Genomic DNA, 27268 nt, shown 5'->3' on the forward strand with positions numbered 1-27268 from the left:
TCTAGGATTCTAGTTGCTCAACTGTCTTAGGTCTTTTTTGTCGTATCTTCCGTTTTATGATGCGCCAAATGTTTTCTATGGGTGAAAGGTCTGGACTGCAGGCTGGCCAGTTCAGTACCCGGACCCTTCTTCTACGCAGTCATGATGCTGTAATTGATGCAGTATGTGGTTTGGCATTGTCATGTTGGAAAATGCAAGGTCTTCCCTGAAAGAGACGTCGTCTGGATGGGAGCATATGTTGCTCTAGAACCTGGATATACCTTTCAGCATTGATGGTGTCTTTCCAGATGTGTAAGCTGCCCATGCCACACGCACTAATGCAACCCCATACCATCAGAGATGCAGGCTTCTGAACTGAGCGCTGATAACAACTTGGGTCGTCCTTCTCCTCTTTAGTCCGAATGACACGGCGTCCCTGATTTCCATAAAGAACTTCAAATTTTGATTCGTCTGACCACAGAACAGTTTTCCACTTTGCCACAGTCCATTTTAAATGAGCCTTGGCCCAGAGAAGACGTCTGCGCTTCTGGATCATGTTTAGATACGGCTTCTTCTTTGTACTATAGAGTTTTAGCTGGCAACGGCGGATGGCACGGTGAATTGTGTTCACAGATAATGTTCTCTGGAAATATTCCTGAGCCCATTTTGTGATTTCCAATACAGAAGCATGCCTGTATGTGATGCAGTGCTGTCTAAGGGCCCGAAGATCACGGGCACCCAGTATGGTTTTCCGGCCTTGACCCTTATGCACAGAGATTCTTCCAGATTCTCTGAATCTTTTGATGATATTATGCACTGTAGATGATGATATGTTCAAACTCTTTGCAATTTTACACTGTCGAACTGCTTTCTGATATTGCTCCACTATTTGGCGGCGCAGAATTAGGGGGATTGGTGATCCTCTTCCCATCTTTACTTCTGAGAGCCGCTGCCACTCCAAGATGCTCTTTTTATACCCAGTCATGTTAATGACCTATTGCCAGTTGGCCTAATGAGTTGCAATTTGGTCCTCCAGCTGTTCCTTTTTTGTACCTTTAACTTTTCCAGCCTCTTATTGCCCCGTCCCAACTTTTTTGAGATGTGTTGCTGTCATGAAATTTCAAATGAGCCAATATTTGGCATGAAATTTCAAAACGTCTCACTTTCGACATTTGATATGTTGTCTATGTTCTATTGTGAATACAATATCAGTTTTTGAGATTTGTAAATTATTGCATTCCGTTTTTATTTACAATTTGTACTTTGTCCCAACTTTTTTGGAATCGGGGTTGTACATTATTATTGTGCATTATTATTAGTATGCTCATTTCTCACAGGTGGAAAGACTTGATGCCAAAGTGGTGGAGCCACTGAAAGCTTATGGGGCTATTGTGAAACTGAAAAGGGTAAGTTTGGTTCCACTAAACACCTGAAAGTGCATTTAAATCATAGTGTCTTTCTCAGAATGAGCACATGAGGGCAGCATTACATTATTTTTGTAATGATGAAGCACACGGAACAGGGCTAGAACACTTCATTAACAAAAGTCTGCTTTTAATTATCAATAATAGTCAGTCACATTATTGATTTTTTTATTATGGTTTTTTTTAATAATTTTCTTTTATATTTCGTCTCGAAAAACATGTTGACGCAGTCTGCGTCAAGCCATGCTTTTATTGCACAATAAACACACTCAGTAAACACAGGTTTTGCTGATTTATCAGTTTATTCCAGCTGGATTGATTCGATTTTCCATTTTTTCACAGTATAGTGGGGTCTATTGAAGCTTCACTCAAAGTGTTCACCGCAAAATCAACCGTTACAAAAAGATATGCTGAAAACGCAATAAAGTGAACGGTTCTGATTGAATTATTAACAGCCAAAAACGTACCATTTCCACTTGTTTCTCCACCTGGGAGTGAAAAGCCGCAGGATGATTCAGATAGAAAGTAATTACCCACAAACGATCTGTATTTGCTTGCTATGAATATTAAAGCTAGACGGCCTTTCGATTTCATAAAATCGGTGAAGCTTAGTTCCTTCTGGAATTTGGTCATTGTGGCACGTGTTTACTTTTGTAATATCTTTAAAAAAAAAAAACCAGGCCGTTCTGTGGCTGGGAAGTTATTTAATTTGAGGGGATTCCTGAACAAATAATGTGCATGGAATCGCTCGCTTCATGCAGTCAAGCAGACCGAGGAAGTCCGTGCACACACGCGCACTTTTACCTGAGCCGTCGTCTTCACCTTTTGGGTTTTCCAGCAGCTGGCGTCCACAGTGTTGGATTACTGCCATCTACAGGTTTACCTTTGAGCACTGACCGTTCTATCATTCTGTCGCCAAACGAACAGCTGATCACACCGAGGTGCTCGCCGAGCGCCGATATTTATTAGTTTGGTCCTGTGCTTCCTTTCCTTCGCGATGCAGTGTCTTTTCTTCTCGCTTTCTTTCCGTTACTGTAGTCAGTCTTTCACGTTTCATTCGCACCCTCACGTCCTTCATTTTCCTCTCCTGTTTCAAATTTGTATCCCACAATGCCTTGCGCAAAAGGGGAAAGCCCACCACGATCATGTATGATGTAGTATCTTGACATGAGGCGAGGAAAAAATGGCGGAGAATTTAGGGCCAAGGGGGCTCTAAATTAATTAATTAATTGTTTTTTTTTAGGGGGAAAAAAACCTTATAAAATTGGAAGTCTGTGATTCGAATTCAGTAGCTTTCAGTCCACTAAACAAAAATAATTGGGTGTCGGGGAAAATTCTTTTTATGGCCTATATTTAAGAAATCTGAAAGGCAGTCTAGCTTTAAGAATTAGCTGTTCCACTCATACGGCTTAAAATGTACCCATGGAGAAGCTTAACAGGCCTGATATATGGTCGAGATCATATTGTCCTGTAGCTGATTAAGTATATATATTAGTGCTGTCAAGCGATTAAAATATTTAATCGCGATTAATGTCGCAACTGTCATAGTTAACTCGCGATTAATCGCAATTTAATCGCACATTTTTGTCATATGAAAAACCATGTAATTCTCTTATCAGCATAAAAAAGTGAATGGGCTTGCTTTGTACCAATGTTTTTTTTTATTGCAGAGCATAACACTACGGAGCCGTAGAGGGGACATGGTGAATAAAAAAATAAAGCGTGGGAACGACTTATAAGGCGTGTGCACGAGATATTAATGCGCGCGCACGAGTTATAACCCGTGCGCACGCTTTGCGTTAAGGCGTTCGGTCGGGTAGTTAAAAGTGAGGGGACGAGTTACTACGGCTCCGTATAACACGTCTTGTCACAGCCACTGCAAAGTCAGGCTGGAGCCGCCGATGGGAAAACGAAACCTAAGCCGAGCACCGTGGCTCTTCGTCCCGAGGCGCGGGGCTAGCGCGCCCTGCCCGCACTGGTTCTTTGGGGGGAGGGCAGAGGACTCTGGCTGTGCGGGGCATGGCATTACAGTCTAGCTGCTATCGTTTTTCTAAGCAAAGTCTCTGTTCTGTTCCAAGTTCCTGGCAGTTTCAAAAGCTTATGAAAATCCTACATCATGTCACAGAGCATTAATCTCGCGATAAAAAAATTATCGCCGTTAAAATTGAGTCAAGTTAACGCGATAATAACGTGACATTTTTGACAGCACTAATATATAGGTGACTGAGCTTGATAATCTTGCAAATTTCTAATATATAAGATTATACATACAGGCTAGTCCTGTACATACTGTATATCTAAAGCATAAAAGTCACTTACAACTAGAAGACATTTAAAAGTAGACGGCCTTTCGATTTCATAAAATCGGTGAAATTTAGTTCCTTCTGAAATTTGGCCATTGTTTATTTTATATGTTTATTTCTGTAATATCTCTCAAAATATCAGGCCATTCTGTGGCTGGGAAGTTATTTAATTTGAGGGGATCCCCGAGCAAATAATGTGCATGAAATCGCTCGCTTCGCGCAGTCAAGCAGACAGAGGAAGTCCGTGTGCACATGCGCAGGTTTACCTTCTTCTTTTGGGTTTTACGGCAGCTGGCATCCAGTGTTGCATTACTGCCATCTACAGGTTTACCTTTGAGCGTGCACTGACAGTTCCATCATTCTGTCACTAAACGAATAGCTGATCACACCGAGGTGCTCGCTGCACGCCGATATTTATTAGTTTGGTCCTGCGTTTCCTTTCCTTCGTATATAACATAACGTCTTTTCTTCTCGCTTTCTTTCCTTTACTGTAGTCGGTCTTTCACGTTTCATTCGCACACTCACGTCCTCCATTTTTCTCTCCTGTTTCAAATTTGTATCCCACGATGCCTTGCGTGAACGGGGAAAGCCCACCACGTCATGCATGATGTAGTACCTTGTATTGAAGCAGGAAAAAAAATAGCGGAGAATTTCGGGCCACGTGGAGATAAATTCATTAATTGTTCTATTTTTAAAAAACCGAATAAAATTGGAAGTCTGTGATTTGAATTCAGCTTTCGGTCCACTAAACAAAAATAATTAGGTGTCAGGAAAATTATTTTTATGACGTACACTTGAAAAATCTGAAAAGCAGGCTCGCTTTAACCTGGATAACTGAAACCTTCACAACTACAGATGATTGTTCTTCGTTCCTCGGGGTCCCACATCACTGCTGTGGATATCTTCTCAAATGAGGGTTTTGATCTTATCGTTTTCCAGCATACGTCATATAGCCAAACCAGAGATTAAATATTTGTGCCCGCATGTTGCCACGAATTTTAGTCAGATTGTCAAATAGAGCTCAGTATCAACACAGATGTGAATTTTGAAGTTTTACTTCAAGAAAGACGTCAGATTTAAAACGTTACCTCTTCGCTGAGGTATGCAGCATTTACTTCTTGTCACTTTTGCTCACTGGTCAGCTTCTCCTTCAGCATCGTCTCTCTGAGTATCGCCCATTCTAGTCAACTACCGGGCTTATGTCGCTAGCATGGTTAGGTGGTTTTTCCCTCACCATACCATGCACTGTTCACTGCTTAGTCCTTGTTGCCCAATAACTAGGCTATTCATCCTTCTCTACATATTTCTCCTAATCATCCTCAAGTGCTAGGAGATTCTTTCAAGCTGACAGTGACCTAGTGGTTGAACTGTTGAATGCCGACCTCAGCAATGTCTGATAAGAGTCTGGGTCAGTCACTGCTAGCACAAGAGTGCCGCAGACAGGCTCTGAATAAGTCATGGAAGCCACGAGCTGGATTGACAACGCATAGTACTTGGTGTGCTCTTTCACAGGATTTTATGGTACTGGTACCATAGTAGCCAGCGTGCTGCTTGTTCTAGGTAATCACATGTGCAGGTGATCTCAATGCAGATGCATCGTTGGTGTTTTAGTGAGAAATGTTGCACTGTGTATCTTAGTGTTAGCATCGGCGCAGTCACGCCAAGCTACAGAAGGGAATCCCTCGATGAGGGAGCTGATCAACACCTCACTGCTCACAGTGGGACAGGAACAAGGCCAGGATATGTGGCAGCTCCGCACCAACCTGGTTTATGCATACCAGCACTAGGCACTGTTAACACAGTCCTTTATACTGGACATGGGAATGCCAACTGCCTGGATAAAAGAGTGCAGGCTTCAGTATCATGAAAACCAGCATAGACGTCAGTGGATCACTTTTAGGTTAGTCTGGTTAACACCAGACCATATCACAAGTGAAATATGGTCTGGAATCCGCCTATTGAATTTCTCGTAGGGGAGGTGTGGTTTACGATTGTCAACGGCCGTTTATTGGACGTTGCGAATGTCTATCATTTGGCGTATACGTAGCCCATGGCCAATCATGGCAGTTGTACCCGGTAACGTAGTTAGAGCGACGAAGAGGCGAAAGACTGTAACGCCAAACGCTGTTCTTTTTTTAAAACAAACTTTCGCTCTAAACCAATTAGAACAGTGTCTAAAGCTTGATCGAAAGTTTGGTTCGTATCGCTCGCCACCATGTTAAATTTGATCCGTAAACAGTCCCAAATAAACTACAAGCTTCCGTTTGTCGAGTAGTACGCGTCACCGTCTTTCCACCCCTCCCCACTCTCTGATTGGCTCCCTAACTCAGGCGAGCCTTTAGACCATAGTTTCCATGCTGTCTTTTCAGATCGGAACGATTGTGCAAAGCAGCATGGGATTTCCCAGGCTACTTTTAGGTCACGTTCCAAGGGAAACCCTGCCTCACACAACATTTAAGCAGGGAGAGTCTGTCCCTCAAGGTGATGATACACAGGGCAACTTTTTGGGCAGTGTTGCCAGGCGAGACACAGGGCAACAGACAATTGGCAACAACCAATCTATTGCCAGGGAGACAGACACCGTATTTGCAGCTGTCACTTTTGTCTTGGCGTCAGCCTTTATTTCACTCAAGTCACGATCACTTCTTCTGAAACAAAACTGAACAGATCCTCTGGCCAGAAGATAATTTGCCATTTATTTTTAACATTTATAAGCCAAAATAGCCACATTACTCTGTTGATAAGTTAGATAATCTCTACTGCAACTCAAAAAAAAAAAAAACAAGCTGCTCATGACTTTTAACTTGATACAAGAGAGCTAACGTTATCCCTACATAGCTAGTGATAACGTTCAGCTAACTATGTTAGGCTATTATTAAAAAATGTTCTGTTTCCGGTCCACCGGCCGGGTGAGTGCCGTTTGTGCGGTTGGAATTTTTTTTTTAACGCCGGTTTTTAGACATTTTTTCGGGTTCGTAAATCTAAAATCAAACTTGACATTTCCGCATTCCCAGGGCTTTCCACTAAGGCTCATACTAGCCAGCCATGACAAATAAGTAGCCAGCCGGGGGGAGTAAACACAAAATAAACTCCTGTGCACGCAGTTCCCAGGATTAAATGTATTTTCCACAGACCATTTATTTATTCACTTTACTCAAATACAAAGTAAAATGGCAGTAAATCTTTTCTTTTCTTGCGTATTGCATCATGAGGCGTTCCTGGCTTGTAAATCTCTTATTTTTGGTGCATGACACATTCACGCAGCTGAGCATGCTATGAATTAACAACGACAACGGTCTGCAGTGGCGGCTACACAATTACACACTCAGCGAACATTTCTCCTTTTGTGTATGAAAATACACTCCAACCACTCAGCTTGGTTTCATTTACAACCAACGGTGTCTTTTGATGCCAGCACGGAATTGAACGAGAGAAGACTGGTTTACTGGAGACAAAATAAGCGTCATCTCTGCTTCTGTTCCCTCCGACACACTACTGCCTCCGCCAAGTGCGCGCGCACTCTGAACTGAATCAGCTCTGCGCATGCGCCGTGCGGCACAAAAAAATGGCAGCCACCATGAAGGAAGCAGATCCGGAGTTTTCAAACATTTGCTTAAGTGTGAAATCGCAAAATGGTATTCTAGCGAACAACAAAATAGTAAAGATTCAGAAAAACAAATCATTCACTGATCATTTTAATAGTGTAATTTCATCCAAACTAGGCGTAACGGCCGATTTAGAACTACAAAAAGTCCGTGTGTCGGACATTTTAAGTACCTTTGTAAAAGTTTTGCAAATGTTGCAGTCAGCATTTAAAATGCTAACTTAAAGTTTTTGTACAAGTTTCAGTTGATTAAACTGTCATTTTATTAAATGTGTCTGCTTTTGTAATAAAAAAGTACTGAAAGAAAAAGCAAACACAGCATTGCGATTTCTTATCCGTCCATATCTTAAAAAAAAAAATCCCTCCCTCCCTCCCGACTGAAAATTTTTTTGCTCACCCGGTGGACAGGAAACGGATTTTTTTTTTTTTAAGGATGGCCTCATATCCAGTGAATGTGGATAGAATGTTGTTTATTGCAAATACTGCGTCACCTAGATCAGGGGTGGGGAACGTCCGTTTGATCCGGCCCACAAGATGATTTCATAATTACTCTCGCATGCGCACACACACACAAAAAATTATATATATATATATATATATATATATATATATATATATATATATATATATATGAGACTGCAATTAATAAAATAGGCGAGTGGTTGTCTTTCCGGGCCAAGGTCAGGGTCCTGAACCCCACACGAGCAGATCGTGATCATGCATGGTCACGTCATTTAGCAGGCATAGACAAACTGTTTAACGGTTTCACCAAAACGCAATATCGCAAGTATGAAGAAGAGAAAGGTAGATGTGGAATGTCGCGCTTTTCAGGAAAAATGGACAAATGATTATTTTTTTTCATAGAAGTAAAAGGTAAGCCAGTTTACTTAAGGTGATGATACACGGGGCAACTTTTTGGGCAATGTTGCCGAGCAATGTTGCTGGCAACGGGCAACTAGGTGAGACACAGGGCAACTTTTCAGGGCAACTAACAATGGGCAACAACAGTTAGCAACGGCAGTTTACAGTTAGCTAAAAAAAATCGATGTCTTAATTTTTGCTGTGACCATTTAATCAAGCTGTCTGTTGTTTTTTAGAGCTTTGGTGAGGTAAATTCCTCCATATAGAATATTAAAATAACTTACCGGCGTAAAAACAGATGAGGAGTCTCTCCATCTCTTCACTCCACTGACACTGAGCGGCCGCCATATTTGTTTGAAATTTCTGATCCGAACCTCACCGGAGGTCACATAACTCGATACTCGCGTTCTGATTGGCTTATCTCAAAAAGTTGCCAGAGATTATCAAAACCATTCAGAAAGAAACAATGTTGCCCAATCTCAATAGAAAAGAGTCAAAACGCAATTGCCCAGCAACATTGCTCGGCAACATTGCCCAAAAAGTTGCCCCGTGTATCATCACCTTTAGTTTGTGGGGAAGCACTTGCAGTGATGAAAAAGGCTAATCTGGAGCATCATTACAGCACCAAACACGCCAAGCTGGACGAGCTGAAAGGACAAGTGCGTGTAGATAAAATTAACGCTCTTCAGCAGAGTTTGGGCACCCAACAAGCAATATTCACAAGACCTCAAGATAACCAAGAAAACGTTACACGGGCTAGTTTTGTGGTAAGTGAGCTAATCACTAAGAAACTGAAAGCATATTCAGAAAGGGAGTTTGAAGGAGTGCCTTGTCGCTGCCGCGGAACTGCTCGCGCCGGACAAAGTGAAACTTTTCCAAAGTGTCAGTTTGTCTCGAAGAACCGTCTCCGATCGGATTACTGACATGGCACAAGACATTGAGAAAACACTGAAAGATACCGCGAGGGATTTTCAATTTTTCTTCATTAGCCTGCGACGAGACAACAGACATCACAAATACCACCCAACTCGCCGTTTTTGTGCGTGGGATTACAGCTGAGTTTGATACGCAGGAGGAAATGCTGTCTTTGCAAGCCATGCATGGCGCTACCAAAGGTGAGGATTTGTTCGAGCAAGTTGTTTTGGCTATGAACAAATTCGACCTGCGGTTTGACAAGCTAAGTGGACTGGCTACAGACGGAGCCTTAGCCATGGTTGGCGCGCAGAAAGGATTGACTGCGCTGGTTAAAAAAGAAATCAGTCGTCTCAGTCTGGATCCAAATGAGTTGGTTGTGTGCCACTGTATCATACACCAAGAGAGCCTGTGTGCACATTCCCTGAAGCTCAATAATGTGATGACTACTGTTGTTTCCACCATCAACTTCATTAAAAGCAGAGGACTTAAAGGACATATTCTTGACCAATTTCATTTTTTAAAATATGAAAGTATGTCATCCAGAAGGGTAATTTTGCACAAGGCCATCTGTCTACAGCAGAAAAAAATAAAATAACAAAACGCGTTTGGAAAAATCCCAAGGGAGTCTGGAGCCAGATTCGTGACGTTACCTGCGGAAGCGCCAGCAGGCTGCACGAGCTTTGCACGGTTTCAGTGCACAGCCTGTGTAGACCAAGCGCTCCCATTTCTCTCTCATTGTCCAGTCTTTTGGAAAACGATGAGTACTAATCCCATCAAGATTGGTGTTGCTACACCCTCCTACGATACATCTGTTAACCATTTTAATAATTACGTGATAACATTGAAGAAATTTGCAGAAAACCACCAGGTCGTTTTCTCATAAACAAACCAGCGCTGAGGTAGGATTCAGAAGGAGGCGTCCCGCAGATGACATCATGAAAATCAATGTTTCCCGGGAAATCCAAATGCCGAGTTTTTTCAGAGGCGGACCAATTCGCCTCAAATGGCTTGATTTCAACTAATTTTTTCTGGTATTGCGCAAGGTAAAAAAAAAAATTGCAGAGAATGCAGAATGTTACAGATATCTGACCAAAGTTTAATATAAAATAGGAGAATTACATTGATCTTGCTCCTAAATTTACCCGCGATATGCACTTTAACAGCCTCCAGTTTAAAGAGCTACTGAATGAGCTTGAGTCAGGGTATGGAGACCTGGTTTACCATCGTGAGGTGCGGTGGCGGAGTCGTGCAGATATGCTTGCACGCTTCTACAACTTGAGGGAAGAAGTAAAGCAGTTCATGGAGATGAAAGGCAAACCGATTGCTGAGCTCAGTGATAGCAAGTGGCTGTGTGATTTGGTCTTCATGGTGGACATTACCAAGTACCTCTCAGAAATGAATGTTAAGCTCCAAGAACCCAACCAGCTTTTCAGCTCACTGTTTTCAAATGTGAAATCATTTGAAGCTAAACTGAAGCTGTGGCAAGTGCAACTGGAAAGGGGAAACACTGTGCACTTTCCGACTTTGCAAGAACAAAAGCCTGCTGTGACGTCTGAATATGCTGGGGAGTGTGCAAAACTACTCCAGGCCTTTGGAGAGAGGTTCCAGCTGATGAGAAGTGATGAGAAGGACCTGAACATATTTGCAACACCATTCAATGTGGAACCAGCTGATGTGCCTGACAACCTACAGCACGGAATCATTGAGCTGCAAAGCAACAACAAGCTCAAAGCTAGGTACAACAACCTTCCTCTGCTTGAGTTCTACAAACTGTATGTGCGTCCTGAGGATTTTCCCACTCTGAAGAGACATGCGCTGAAGTTTGCATCACTGTTTGGGACAACCTGCTGCTGTGAGCGGTTCTTCTCAAAACTGACCCTTGCAAAGAATCGGTTCCGCTCAAGACTGACTGACCCAAACCTGGAAAACCAGCTGCGAGTAGCATCGTCATCTGTACCATCTGACATCAGACGCCTCGCCAAAGAGAAGCAGTTCCAGCCTTCACATTCGGTCGGCCAGATATAATAATAATAAATTGGAAAAATATTATTATATTGTAGCATCCTGATTACATAAAATGCTCAAAGTGCTTTACATCAGTACATATAAAATCAATAAGACTAAAAACAACATTAAAACAATAAAAGGTTGATAAAATTTAAAAAGAAAATGGGAAGATTAAAAAGGGATAAAATAAAGTTGCTTGATTTGAATAGCATGTAATAAAGCTAAAATAAATGGGCTGCATCTTAAAATTTTCAGCAGAGGTTATGGGTTAAAAAATTTAGTTTGGCCCCCACAGAATGTTATAAAACTCGAAATGGCCCTTGATAGGAAAAAGGTTCCCCACCCCTGACCTAGATGGTTCTCACGACAGATCAGTTACATACGCAAGTCGTTTTTTGGTTCTGATTTCTGCAGTTTTGCATGAATTATATCTTTATAGCAGTGTAACACTGCACGCTCTGAAACAACCAGCACTTCTGAGTGACCATAGTCAACTAATGATGGTGAAGTAGAAGAAAGGTGTCTTGTGCACAAAACAACCACGTTCAGGGATTTACTGCAAGTGTTTTTGCTGCACCTTTGCTGGTTTAATTTGAAAGGCTGGCTGCACTCTTTTTAAGTGACATAAATGCCTTAAAGTGAGCATTCTTCTGGACATTCACAGATATTCTAACACAGTGTTTCTCAACCACTGGGTCGTGGCTGCGAAGCACCATCTAGTGGGCTGAGTTTTTTTTTTTTTTCTTTTTTCTTCCAAGTTTTAAAGCCAAATATTAAATAGTTTAAGATGTCGTAGTGTCCCAAATCCAGTAGCTGGTTTGCTGAACACTTTTCAAGTGGAATAAATACATTAGTGTGTAAATTAAGAAGAACAAGCCTTTATTTTTGTCACATTCCTCCTCTACATTTAACTCGAGTGTGCATGCGCACACGGAGTGCAGAATAAATAAATACGTTTGTGAGTAAATTCTATGGATCTGTGATGCCTGCTGGAAGAGAAGAGCAGGGAGGATTGAGACTCGAACAGCTGTGGTTTGTTTACACCCGATACTAAAACTTCTAGCATTCTAGCAACCATAGTAAAGATGCGTACAAAGCCCAGAAGTTCCTCCTTACCTGGGCAAAAACGATACAGGATTTATCTTGTAGTGTCCTGATCCCCAGATCTTTAACCCAGCCACATATAAAAAGTTGTTCTCCTCCATGCTCTTCCAGGTTTTCTTTGTGTGTCCATGTAGAACGATGTCTGCACCACCAGGTAGTTTGAGATGTCGGGGAACTCAACGGATGGATCATTTTCCAGCTCATAATGAATGAACTTTATTTAAACACAATAAGTTGATCAGCAGAGCTGGTGGGGTCGTGCATGTACAGATGCAAATAATTACAAATACAAAAGACGAATAAAAATAAACAATCTCATCTCATTATCTCTAGCCGCTTTATCCTTCTACAGGGTCGCAGGCAAGCTGGAGCCCATCCCAGCTGACCAAGGGCGAAAGGCGGGGTACACCCTGGACAAGTCGCCAGGTCATCACAGGGCTGACACATAGACACAGACAACCATTCACACCCACATTCACACCTACGGTCAATTTAGAGTCACCAGTTAACCTAACCTGCATGTCTTTGGACTGTGGGGGAAACCGGAGCACCCGGAGGAAACCCACGCGGACACGGGGAGAACATGCAAACTCCACACAGAAAGGCCCTCGCCGGCCCCGGGGCTCGAACCCAGGACCTTCTTGCTGTGAGGCGACAGCGCTAACCACTACACCACCGTGCCGCCCAAAATAAACAATCTTTTTAAAAAAAAAAACTTAAAATCTGTGGATTATCTGTTAATTATCTTCACATTAAGTTAATTAATAGTATGCATAATTATTGTCTTTATATTTAGTTCCAGCTACAATAGGATCACAATTTATTCTACTAATGTCAAATTTAGCTCATAAATTTTTCTTTCATCGGAAAAATCCTTCTTTGTTAGCGTGTAAGGATCTAATCCCATTGAGTGGTTTCTATATCCACTTCTTGGTTTTAATAACTTGCTTGTTTTCTGAACACAAACATGGCAATAAGTTCTTGTGTTAATGGACCAGACTCCACTTTTGGATCATTAATCCCTTTTGACTGAGAATGACCTGCATGCTTCTGGGACATCCGTACAGTTTTAAATACGAATACCTACAATTAAAAGCGGCTTGTTTTTATTGCATTTATTTAATTCCTGGGCTCCCGTCTGTAACAGGGAGTGATGTTGCATCCTATTAATACACTTTACAGTAGATTATTAGATTCTAATTGAATAGATGAGCCAAAATAATTGGGGATCTTTTTTAACGGGCCCCGACTCATTACAATTATGAATAGGTGGGCCTCGAAGCAGAAAAGGTTGAGAATCCCTGGTCTAACACATTTCATCCTGTTAATGTCCTACAGCCAGGCCTAGCAAGCTGGCAGAAGATGAAGCGTGCTCTCGATAGATGCACTCCGCTGGCAACTGACGGGCCGATTGGTTTACAGAGCATCGTGATAAAAATAAAAAAAAAGTCCTACAGTGTTTTAATAGTGTGTTTTGTGTGTGTATCCTGTAGATCAACAAGCAGACTCGATGCTTTTGTATTTGTATCACATTTAGGGCATTAGCCTTCCAGAGTGTGCACTAGTATTTCAACACTTCTTTCCTTTCTTCGCATTTTAGCTTTCCTGTCATTATTATTTTTCCCCCCCCTTGTGATTTATCTGAAATGGTGGGGTTTTTTTTGTGGTATTGGTGTCTGCACACAAGTGGATATTCACGTTTCCCCATTTCTAGTAATTTTCCGCTATTTGCTCGAAGAGGACCTCATCTGAGTACACCAATAGTGTCTCTTTCCCGTGTCTGTGAGGGACCTCATCCTGCTGGAAGTGTCTATATGCTTTATTGTCCTTTCTCAGTTGTGCATTGCTTCAGACATCCAATCCAGTGCAAATGCTCAAATGAGACCCACCTTCACAACACTCTTTGTGGTGCTCAGTCAGTGAAACATGCAACGCTTTCCTTAAAACTAATAAGGTTTCTTAAGATGTTTATTGCTCATATCTACTGATACCTTGTAGATTAATTGTTCTTGATTGCCTTTGTATAGTGTTTGTGTTATCTATTTGGGACCATGCCATTGTTCACTTGTAAAGGTTACATGGCTTATTTTAATGAATTTCAGAGCTACTTACAGTAAATGCCAGGTAGGTAAATAGTTAAAACCTGATTTAGCTAAAATATTTATAGATTTCCCCCCATTGGGTGTATTTTTGGTCTGGGAAAATGTAAAGCAACATCATCTTTCCTCGCAGTTTGTTCCTCATGGTTTCCTTGAACCCATAGGAGGACCTGAAACTTACCCAGAGTGCCAGGAACCGAGAGGCAAAGCAGATTCAGCAGCTGGAGAGAACGAGACAGAGGAACCCCTCTGATAGACAGATCATTGTATCCTTCCTTCCTTCCTTCCTTCCTGTTCCTTTCTTCTTTAATCCCTCTTACTACACATGAATAGACGCTGCAGGTTCAGGCTTGTATTGCACCAGGCCATGAGTGAAGTATGCCAAAAGAAAACGCAAAGGCAGATTGGCTTATTCGAAGAAAACAAGCAGTCAGAGTCTATAGTTTAGAATATTCTTCTCATTAAACCCATTAGATCCAACATTGCATCGGATGATCATATCCACATTCGAGTGACAGTAAGGAATATAAATCACAAAGAAGGAATAAATGACTAAAATGAACATATGAATGCTATTACTACATAGCAGATTACCACATAGCAAACGACTTGCATTACCATTCATCTGAGCAAGCCAACACTCACGAGATTCTACTGCTTTGAACTAATGCAATATGAAACTGAATTCCATTTTCGATGCAGAAGCTGAAGACGCAGTGGGGCCTGAATGCTTTCATTTTTGAACGTTCCTGTATCTTCGATTGAAACTCCCAGTTTCAACATTTTACTTCTCTCTTGTTGTTGTTGCATAGTGGATGTGACTGCTATGTAGTAATCGCATTCATATGTTCATTTTAGTTATTTATCATTTTTATCATTCTACCCTGTTCCGGGGGAGGGGGGTATACTGCTTTTTTTTTTTTTGTTTGTTTGGTTGGCTGTTTTTTTTTTTTGTTTTTTTTTTTTACCTCCGTCCATCTGTCCATATCTCCTTCCATTCAAAACACCCTTTTTCTCAGCAACCACAAACCATAGCCACTTGGTACCAAACTTCAGCTTGGGGTTCTATACCGTGTATACCATTTTCAGGTCTGTCGCACATCAACTTCCTGTTTACTAACGGAATGTATTTATGAAACATGTAGCATGGATTTACAAAATTGTCCTAACACTTTTCTCAGCAACTACAAATCACGACTGCTTGATATTCGGTACCAAGTTTCAGCTTGGGGTTCTATACCATGTGTACCGTTTTCAGGTCTGTCGCACATCAACTTCCTGTTTACCGACTTAATGTATTTACGAAACACACAGCATGGATTTTGACGCTATATGTTTCGTAAATATAGCGTCAAAATCCATTTTTTTGATGCTATATTTACTGGGGTACTTACACTACCATTCAAAAGTTTGGGGTCACTTTGAAATGTCCTTATTTTTGAAAGAAAAGCACTGTTCTTTTCAATGAAGATCACTTTAAACTAATCAGAAATCCACTCTATACATTGCTAATGTGGTAAATGACTATTCTAGCTGCAAATGTCTGGTTTTTGGTGCAATATCTCCATAGGTGTATAGAGGCCCATTTCCAGCAACTCTCACTCCAGTGTTCTAATGGTACAATGTGTTTGCTCATTGCCTCAGAAGGCTAATGGATGATTAGAAAACCCTTGTACAATCATGTTAGCACAGCTGAAAACAGTTGAGCTCTTTAGAGAAGCTATAAAACTGACCTTCCTTTGAGCAGATTGAGTTTCTGGAGCATCACATTTGTGGGGTCGATTAAATGCTCAAAATGGCCAGAAAAATGTCTCGACTATATTTTCTATTCATTTTACAACTTATGGTGGTAAATAAAAGTGTGACTTTTCATGGAAAACACAAAATTGTCTGGGTGACCCCAAACTTTTGAACAGTAGTGTGTGTGTGTGTGTGTGTATATATATATATATATATATATATATATATATGTATATATGTATGTGTGTGTGTGTGTGTGTATATATATATATATATATATATATATATATATATATATATATATACACACACACACACACACACACATATATGTGTGTATATGTGTGTGTATATATATATATATATATATATATATATATATATATATATATATATATATAATTTTTTTTATTTTTTTTAAACCTCTGTCCATATCTCCTTCCATCCAAAGCACCTTTTTTCTCAGCAACCACAAATCATAGCCGCTTGGTACCAAACTTCAGCTTGGGGTTCTATACCGTTGTATACTGTTTTCAGGTCTGTCGCACATCGACTTCCTGTTTGCCGACTGAATGTAGTTACTAAACATGTAGTGTGGATGTACAAAATTTTCATTACACTTTTCTCAGCAACTACAAATCACAACTGCTTGATATTTGGTACCGAGCTTCAGCTTGGGGTTCTATACTGTGTGTACCATTTTCAGGTCTGTCCCACATCGACTTCCTGTTTACCGACTGAACGTATTTACGAAACATATAGCATGGATTTTGACGCTGTTTCAAAATGCCAGTTTACCAGGATGCTATTTGAAATCCCTGGGGAGAACACTGCTCTTTATTGACTTGTTTCAGGGTTAATTAGTTGTCAAAGTCAACATTCGAAATAAGTGTCCTATTCCTTCGATTGCTTGCATTCTGATATAAGCGAAAGTTGGGGGATACGTAAGTGAGCAGTAGCTCACAGTTGATCTTGTTCAACATAACAGGAAGCATGCACTGTTCTTCCTTTCATGAATTCACATGAGGAATTTGGGACAAAACTTTCTCTCCTGAGACCTGTTTAAAAGTGTTTTAATGGCATAATGAGTGTTTAAATGTTTGTTTCTTTATGCTCGCAAAATTTGGCCCAGCTCAAGAGTGCTGCAAAGGACTATCCAAAGCAGCACTGTCGTTGCCTGTAATGGCGTTTTTTTTAGTTCTTTAGTGGTCAGGTTTTTATAATTGTTGCAGCCCTACCCAAATACATTGACTTGATCATGTTGTGTTAGAGTAGCAGTGTAGCATAAGTTTAGGTTTTGCTAATATAATTGAGAGAAAAAAGGCTTATTATACTTTATACCTACTTTCTCTGAATATTAATAATAATAACCTGATTATCACTTTATTCCTGGAAGGTTATTTCCTTAACAGCTTTTCACAGTCACAGGTAAGTCTTCACATTTAAGATGACTGTATTAACAGTTGTACAGAATTACTGCAAATTACAATGCGTTTGGTAGTGAGCTCAGAACTGGACTGATTTCCGAACATGAGCTCCACAGTACATGAACAGACTGCATGTGTGAACAGTTAGTTCTGCATCGTGACTGTCAGTTGTGTCGTGACAGGCTGAGAGCGAGCTGCAGCGAGCCACGATGGACGCCACACGCACGACTCGCCAACTCGAGGAGACAATAGACCTGTTTGAAAGGCAGAAGATCCGAGATATCAAGGTTACTGAGATTGCACAATTTTCTGTCTGTCGGGTGAAAATGTTGCATCATTATGAATCGTACAGTGGGATTCAACAATCTGAGGCTGCCAGCAAGAACTGGGTTTATTTTACCTATGATCAAAAATTAATAGAAAACTGACACATACGACACAGAAATACATTATTTAAAACCCAGACCCTTTTTTTTTTTTTTTTTAGGTGAGTTGGGGATATATCTGATTATATTTAGTCAGGCATCATATTTAAACCTGATGTGACCCCATACTCTACCAACAAAAAATTTTGGCACATTAGATCCTGAGTATAGATTTTTCAGCATTTTATAGTTGAAATTTGTTTGTAAGACAAAGTAGTAACCAGAAAAAGGTACTTAAAGTAATCAGTTACTTAAATATAGTGACTCGTAGTTACAATAGCAAATAATAAGTTACTTAAATTGAATTTCCCAAACGAGTAGTTTTCAACAAGTACGTATTCTGCCAAATTTGGGAATTAAAAATAATCCTGATGGTTGAAGTTCCCACATGAAGTTGGTTGAGACATATACCAAAGTTTCATTTGGAGTACTGGTAAGAACATAATATGTCAATAAAATAGCATGTTTTTTGGTCATAACATGCTTCCATATGTGTTATTTCAGAGTGTTGATGCCTTCATTATGTTCTAAAAGCAGTAGAAAATGGTAAAAATGTAGAAACCCTTTCTATGAGTTGGTAGTGTAGTATATTTAATTCCAGTTATAACACATGGATGCTTCTCATACACCAATCAGCCATGACGTTATAATAGATTAAGTGAATAACATTGATTATCTCATTACAATGGCACCTGTCAAGCGGTGGGATATATTAGGCAGCAAGAGAACAGTCAGTTCTTGAAGTTGACGTGTTGGAAGCAGGAAAAATGGGCAAACGTAAGGATCTGAGTGACTTTGACAAGGGCCAGATTGTAATGGCTAGATGACTGGGTCTGAGCATCTCCAAAATGGTACATCTTGTGGGGTGTTCCCGGTATGCAGTGGTTAGTACCGAACAAAAGTGGTCGAAGGAAGGACAACCGGTGAACTGGCGGCAGGGTCATGTGCGGCCATGGCTCATTGATTCACATGGGGCACGAAGGCTAGAACATATGGTCCAATCCCATAGAAGAGCTACTGTAGCACAAACTACTGAAAAAAGTTAATGCTGACACCTTTCGCCTCTTCTGTGGGATTTGACCATACCGTATGGTGAATCAACACATCAACTTCACTTCAAGAGCTGACTGTTCTCTTGCTGCCTAATATATCCCACCCCTTGACAGGTGCCACTGTAATGAGATAATCAATGTTATTCACGTCACCTGTCAGTGATCATCATGTTATGGTTGCTCAGTATATGCTCTGTGCATTATCATTGCTGCACCTTTATTGGATATTACCAAAGACTGATATAATCTTTGAGATATACAGTTGTAATCAAATATTTAGACACTCCTGGCTAAATCACATATTTTGTTGATTTTAAAAATCAGTAAAACAAAACAACAACATGCTCTGGCCAAGAATTGTCATTCGGAATTGACTGCTGAAGTTCCAGAACATAAGATCGCAATTTCCACTATCCGAAATGTTAATAAGAAATGTCAGATAAAGGGAATTCTGTGTGGAAGTCAAAGCAAAATCTAGAAGACCAAGAAAAAATAGAACTGCCCATATACTGAACCTACAGAAAGTTTTCACTGACACAGGAGTGATGGTGCACCTTTCTTCAGCATTGCTTGCACAAACATGATCTGCATGGAAGAGTCATCAGAAGCAAACCTTACCTGCGACGTCATCACAAAAATCAATGTCTAAAGTATACAAAACATAACTAAAGTAAGCCAGAGGCATTTTGGAAGCAAGTGCTATGGACCGACGAAGTAAAAATCAATCAGCAATCACCAAAGGTATGTTTGAAGGGAAAAAATGGGGTTCTATTTGATGAAAAGAAAACCTTGGCAACTGATGAGGGTGGATGTATTTTGCACTGGGATTGTATAGCAGCCACTGACACAGGAAACGTTGCACAGGAATGGATTCCAGTAAATATCAGCAAATGTGACAGTCAGTCAAAAAAACTAAAGGTGCAAAGAGACTGGCTTTTACAACAAGACAGTGATCCAGAATGTACTAGTGCATCTCAAACAACTAGAATATCATGAAAAAGTTCGATATTTTCCATCAGTTATTTAAGAAAGTGAAAATGTTATATATTCTAGACTCATTACACATAAACTAAAATGTTTCAAGCATTTTTCTATTTTAATTTTGATAATTATGGCCTACAGCATGCAAGAAATATCTCAAAATATTAGAATATTTCATTTGGAGTTTGAGTAAAACAGTATAAATACAGTTTATCTCTCGGTCTAGTTCAGTACACGCAACCACAATCATGGGGTAGACTGCTGACTTGACAGTTGTCGAAAAGATGATCATCGACACTCTCTACAAGGAGGGTAAGCTATAGAAGGTCATTGCTGAAAAGACTGGCTGGAAAAGGTGCACAAGCAACGGGGATGATCGCAGCCTTGAGAAGATTGTCAAGAAAAGTCGATTCAAGAACTTGGGAGAGCTTCACAAGGAGTGGACTGAGGCTGGCGTCAGTGCATCAAGAGCCACCACACACAGACGTCTTCAGGAAAGCGGCTACAACTGTCACGTTCCTATGATCAAGTCACTCCTGAACCAGAGACAACGTCAAAAGCGTCTTACCTGGGCTAAGGAGAGAAAGAACTGGACTGTTGCTCAGTGGTCCAAACTCCTCTTTTCAGATGAAAGTAAGTTTTGCATTTCATTTTGAAATCAAGGTCCTAGAGCCTGGAGGAAGAGTGGAGAGGGACAGAATCCAAGGTGTTTGAAGTCCAGTCTGAAGTTTCCACAGTCTGTGATGATTTGGGGTGCCATGTCATCTGCTGGTGTTGGCCCACTGTGTTTTATCAAGTCCAAAGTCAACGCAGTGTCTACCAGGAGATTTTGGAGCACTTCATGCTTCCAGGTGCTGACAAGCTTTATGGAAATGCTGGTTTCCTTTTCCAGCAGGACTTGGCACCTGCCCACAGTGCCAAAACTACTACCAAATGAGTTGCTGACCATGATATTACTGTACTTGATTGGCCAGCCAACTCACCTGACCTGAACCCCAGAGAGAATCTATGGAGTATTGTCAAGAGGAAGATGAGAAACACCCGACCCAAAAATATAGATGAGCTGAAGGCCGCTATCAAAGCAACTTGGGCTTCAATAACACCTCAGCAGTGTGACAGGATGATCACCTCCACGCCACACCTCACTGATGCAATAATTCATGGTAAAGGAGCCTCAACCAAGTACTGAGTGTATAAATGAGCGTACTTTTCAGAAGTTGGACATGTTCTGTATTGTAAATCCTTTTTTGATTGATCTTGGGAAAAAGTCTAATCGTTAATACTGGATTTCTGATTTTCATGAGCTAATCATCAAAATTTAAAATAAAAAAAGCCTTGAAATATTTCAGGTAGTGTATATAGAATGTAGAATATAGAATATATGAAAATTTTTAGCTTTTTGAATTAAATTACAAAAAAAAGAACATTTTCATGATATTCTAATTGTACTTCAAAATCCACCATGAGCTACTTCAAGAAATGCAACCGGAGGCTGAAAGGGGTGTTACAGACTTGGTAGAGACTCCAAACTTCTGCACATGCCACATATATATATTTTAATAATTTTAAGTTAATCAAATATAAAGTAACTGCATTAACATTTGCAGATTTTTAAATAAATTGCTGCAGAGGTTGTGATTTCTTCTTTTCACTTCATTTTTACATTTGTGTCTGAAACTGTTGTGCACGCTGCTGTCTTGGCCAGGACACTCTTGGAAAAGAGATGTTTAATCTCAATGATTCTCTTACTGCTGGTTAAATAAAGGTTAAAGAAAAAGAACTTCAGAAATCAACAAAATATGTAATTTGGTGAGAGATGCCCAAATGGTAGCTATTATTTGATAGCATTATATATCCACATTCACTGGATATGAGCAATTGTGTGCTCTGATTGGCTACTCTGCTACTAGGACATCAGTTCATATACCTTAAGTAGAGAAAAACAAAATGGCAGAGCGTGTTGCTGAACTAACCGAGGACGAAATAAAAACTCGAAAACAAAACCCCCAAAAAATAAAAAAAAGCAGCAAAATATGGAATGAAAGTATTTGATGGGAAGAACATATCCTTTTTTTTATTTTTTCAGGAATTATCATATTTTTCACAAATTGCTCCTGTCATTTCACCAGTTTGTTTACGTTCTAATCGGAAATGATTTTGTCGGACGTTTTGTATAAAGTTATTATCAAATTTGCAAGAAATAAAAATGCTCCGTTTCTCAAAATCCAGTGAACGTGGATAGAATAAAACAGTTATTCCACTCAATCTTGTCGTACATGGCTTCTAGCCAACTAAAGGCCCAGTCCCACTGCACTTACGGATGCAAAGAGGATGTAAAACGTAAAAAAATCTTTGCCATCCGTTGGAAAACGCTATGCATCCGTTGTGTACTCATTGCATACGTGCTTCATACGCTCTATCCATCGAGCATCCGTCCACTGTGATTTCATCCGCGCAAAAAGTTTTGAGCTGCACAAAACTTTTAGAACGGATGAACTTTCCGCCGTGTACGATGTAAATCCGCGACATATACGAGCAACAAACGTTCTATGTCCGTCATCATCCGTTAAACGTCTGCTGTATCCTCTCTGCACCCTCTGGGCATCCTCGCAACTCACATCCGCTGCAGCTGAAAACGGAAAGAGGGAGGAAAGATAAGGTACATGAAACGTCTATTCATTGTTAGTAGCACGGAAATAGAAAGGATGTAAGCGTATGCATCTCGTATATAAAGTATTCAAAACGGACAAATCGTTTATATCTGGGATGTATCTCATATATTTAGGATGTCTGGAGTATGTCTAGAGTATGTAGAAGGACACCTAGCGGACAATCGATATTTTGTATAAAAAGGGGGAGAAAATCATCTGGATCTCTCGATGTAGCCGCCAGCATGTCTTTCCGCTTTATGCTGACGGCGTGCGTGCTGCATCCCTTTATATCCGCGGAGCAGACGCAATTCATACCCCCCGCATGCGCAGTGAACGGTCTGCATCCGATATACATCCGCGCAACATCCCCTTTGTTTCCGTTAGGCGTACGTGATGCATCCCCTTCATCCGCTATGCATCCGCTCTTTCTGCTATGCGTCCGCTTCTCAGTTATCACCGGTAACCCCTTCGGAGCTGTCATCCACTTCCATCCGCTTTCATCCGCTAGGCTTCCTATGAACATGCATTTAACATCCCCGCTATATACTACCCACGTCCGTTCTTTTCCGTTCTGTTTTCGCAAATTTTCGCCAATTTTGTCCATTTCTGGAGCGGATGAAAACGGATAGAGCCACCCCCGAAATTTTGCTCGTCCGCTGTGTCCTTTTTGCATACGTTTTGTGTCCATCGGCCAGTGGGACCGGGCCTTAAGGTGCTACGCGCTTCATCAGCCATCTGCTCATGTACGACTCGATTTCGTGGAATAACTTAAATATACTTTATTTAAATAATGCCAATTTAACGTTCGTTCTTGGTAGTGAGCTCAGACTTTCATATACTGTAACGTACATTATTGTAGTCTTGTAGTCATCTGAATCCCATACGCAGTGCACTTTCCTTCAGGTGGACTGTGTTGTTGGTTTAATTATATTTGAATGAAAACACTATGCCATATTTCCAGATAGAACTGCTCTGCAGATATAAAGATAACACAGCCACCTTTTCTATTTTGCAGAAAGTCTTTGGGGAGTTTGTGACTGTGGAGATGGCATTTCATGCCAAAGCGTTGGAGGTGTACACTACTGCCTATCAGCACATCCAAAATGTAGATGAAGAAGCAGATCTAGAGGTATTACTCTTAATTCAGTCGTTTTTTTGTTTGTTTGTTTGTTTTTGGTAGGATCATTTTTATAAGGTTGAAGATAAAGCTTTGATTTTCTGAGAATAATGGTGGGTTTTGTTTTTTGCTTCTTTTTTTTTCAGTAACCCTATACTGTAGAGTAGAAATGCGCTGCACACCTTTGTAAGAAAAAGAGACAAAATGAATTGATATTTCAAAACCAAGAGAAAGGATTAAGATGATAAATAGAACAAGTTTCAGCACTTCTGTCCTCATTGTCTCAGCATGCCTGACGACCTAATGTCACCTCTGAGTGACCTGTTCGGCTGTATACGCCTCTAAATGACAGTACTGTCCTGTTTCCTGGAATACAGTCTGTTTTATAGAGTAAAACAGTTTGATAGGTAAATGGTCGTGTGTGGGCGGCACAGTGGTGTAGTGGTTAGCGCTGTTGCCTCACAGCAAGAAGGTCCGGGTTCGAGCCCCGTGGCCGGCGAGGGCCTTTCTGTGTGGAGTTTGCATGTTCTCCCCGTGTCCGCATGGGTTTCCTCCGGGTGCTCCGGTTTCCTCCAGTCCAAAGACATGCAGGTTAGGTTAACTGGTGACTCTAAATTGACCGTAGGTGTGAATGTGAGTGTGAATGGTTGCCTGTGTCTATGTGTCAGCCCTGTGATGACCTGGCGACTTGTCCAGGGTGTACCCCGCCTTTCACCCGTAGTCAGCTGGGATAGGCTCCAGCTTGCCTGCGACCCTGTAGAACAGGATAAAGCGGCTAGAGATAATGAGATGAGATGGTCATGTGTGAATTCTTGTATTCTTGATCTGGACCGCCAAATGTTACGATTCTTAAGATGCTGCGTTTGTTAGACTCAAAAGAAACTGGCAGCTTAAGGATACTGAAACGAGTTTGGAAGGCCATCCATCCATTATCCGTAACCGCTTATCCTGTGCAGGGTCGCGGGCAAGCTGGAGCCTATCCCAACTGACGATGGGCAAGAGGCGGGGTACACCCTGGACAAGTCGCCAGGTTATCGCAGGGCTGACACATAGAGAGACACAACCATTCACTCACACCTACGGTCAATTTAGAGCCACCAATTAGCCTAACCTGCATGTCTCTGAACTGTGGGGGAAAACCGGAGCACCCCCACGTAGACTTGTGGAGAACATGCAAACTCCACACAGAAAGGCCTCCGTCGGACACTGGGCTCGAACCCAGAACCTTCTTGCTGTGAGGCGACAGTGCTAACCACTACACCACCGTGCCGCCTGAGTTTGGAAGTGAATTAAGTTAAATAGAACGTAATCAAGGCCGTCTACATGGTGGCCATTTTGGCAGCATCCCCAGGCACTAATTTCCAGGCTGTTATAAGCTGATTTTTTTTTCAGTAATGAAACCAATTATTCGTGATCCTTGGTCCGAATAATGGAAAAAGTTTAATTTGTTTTATGCACACATCTTGATAACAAGGAGTGCAAAGGCTTAATGACATCAACTTCCTTATGGCTGTTTCTACGGTTGTGTCAGACCAGAGGGCAAAATCCCAAATGACTTCTTACTCTTGACATATGTGCAGGATATAACATAATTGTCTCTACTCCCCATGTATGCTTAAAAGGATGCCATTTAGGATTTGCTCTACAGCTCACTTCCTCTGACCTTCTGGTTTTTCCTCTTTTACTTCTGCATTGTGTGTCGGGTTCGAAGCTGAAGCTAAGCCGTATCAACCAGGAAGCTTCCTGTAGTTTAAATAGACTGAGTCACACGATTATGCATAACCTTCTCTGTTTTCACAAATGTATCCATGTTACTCATCCCCAATTAACCATATGTTCTCAGTATTATCTTCATAATAGCTAGTTGTCCGGTATCTTGTTTGGCTAGCTGTTTTTGGCACTGAAACTAATCTAAAGAATAATGGCTTTGGTATGAGATTTGTAACATGAGTCAAAACCAGTCGGCACTGTTGCAGTGGCAACAGAAAACAAAATCGGCGCTTGCTTCCGTGTAAGATGACGACGGACCTGTATTGTTAAGGGTTATCTTTATCAAACGTACCCTACAGTTGCAGTTATCTCTGTTGAAAAGCAGGACTTTCCAAGATACAATCACCATGTTTGATGTTACACGTTATCCAATTGAGTTAGTTCAACCAGTGAACTCTGCTCAGTACTTATACACGAGGACAAGTGATGGCTTAGCATGTCAACCATAATCTGCAGTGGAATGGAAAAGATAATATTGGCATCGTATGAATACTGCAGCAACAGTGACGTGAATAAGGCCCTGAAAGTGGTTTAAGAGAAAAGCAGAACTTTACAAAGTAAATGAATCATAGTGTAATCTCCAGTTCTAAACAGTAATCCAGCTTTTTTTATTTCTTTTTTTTTTAACACATTATAATCTTTGATTTATGAGCTTCTATCTGGGTGAATAATGAAAGGCAGATAGAAACTTGCAACACTAAGGTCACTGTGTGTTAAGTAGGCATGTACGACTGCGTTCCGAAATACGTGAAAGGTAGCGACATAACGCAGGTTATTAAAGTGTCAAGAAGATATGAAGTTATAATAAAGTGCCTGTGATGAGTAGCAGATTCATATCTACGCTTACTGTGCGCTTTGGGAATTAGGAGGACTTGTACACCTGAACAGTCAAGTCAAGTTTATTTCAATCGCACTTTTAACAATAAACATTCAGCTTTACAGAATTTGAACGACTTAAAACATGAGCTAATCTGATCCCTAATCTATCCCCAATGAGCAAGCCTGTGGCGACGGTGGCAAGGAAAAACTCCCTCAGACGACATGAGGAAGAAACCTCGAGAGGAACCAGACTCAAAAGGGAACCCATCCTCATTTGGGCAACAACAGACAACATGACTAGAACATTAACCCTTTGATGCAAAACATATGCACACCCCTTCTAATGCACAGCATGGGTCAAAAATGACCCGCATTCATTTTCCAGGTTATTTCATGCTGACTGAGTTTTTCTTTGCTCTATCTTTTGAAATCAATTTATTTTCTGATTGAATATTCCAAGTATTCTTTAAATATCTTGTTTTTAATTACCACAAATCATTAATTTAATTTTTTCTTTCCTACTTTATGAACAAAAATACTTTTTATATTACTACACATGGGTCATCCAAGTGTGATTTAAAATTAAATGTCTTAATACTATAATAATAATTTGTTTCAAGTAATTACTTTAGCAGTGAATGGGGCCAGTTATTTATTTATTAACTATGTAGTTAGCTAAGCCAACTACAATAAAATTAGCTAACGAAAGTAGAATGTCAACAGCTCGGTAGCTAATAGTAATTACTTGTAACTTTCTGACAAGTAATCTACTCACTCTCAAGGGAATCAATTTTTTTCTAAGGTAATGTTGGAACAATTGAAAAACATTTACTTCCATGTATTAGATGGGCAAAGGGCGCTGTGCTGAGCTGTGAAATGTCTGACACAAGCACAATTCACAGTTCCCACCAAACGCTGGAGTAAATGCATGCGGGTCGGTTCTGACCCATGTGTGTAAACTTGATGTAGAATTACAAAAGCTGTGCTTGT

General features: G+C 40.7%; 1 protein-coding gene across 2 annotated transcripts in view; it reads left to right on the forward strand.

The window, feature by feature from the left end:
* The window catches only part of cibar1 (CBY1 interacting BAR domain containing 1), a 95908-nt gene that overhangs the window by 56917 nt on the left and 11723 nt on the right, over window positions 1-27268 (forward strand). The window contains exons 3-7 of one of the 2 annotated variants that reach the window (XM_060904747.1): window positions 1317-1385; window positions 14461-14562; window positions 17459-17464; window positions 17646-17750; window positions 23588-23701. In XM_060904747.1, the coding sequence (XP_060760730.1) occupies window positions 1317-1385; window positions 14461-14562; window positions 17459-17464; window positions 17646-17750; window positions 23588-23701 (396 nt within the window). The remainder of the gene's footprint in view (window positions 1-1316; window positions 1386-14460; window positions 14563-17458; window positions 17465-17645; window positions 17751-23587; window positions 23702-27268) is intronic. The other variant, XM_060904746.1, reaches the window with a different exon arrangement.

Source organism: Neoarius graeffei, chromosome 22 (genome assembly GCF_027579695.1).
Source record: "Neoarius graeffei isolate fNeoGra1 chromosome 22, fNeoGra1.pri, whole genome shotgun sequence".
In the NCBI taxonomy this organism is placed as follows: Eukaryota; Metazoa; Chordata; class Actinopteri; order Siluriformes; family Ariidae; genus Neoarius; species Neoarius graeffei.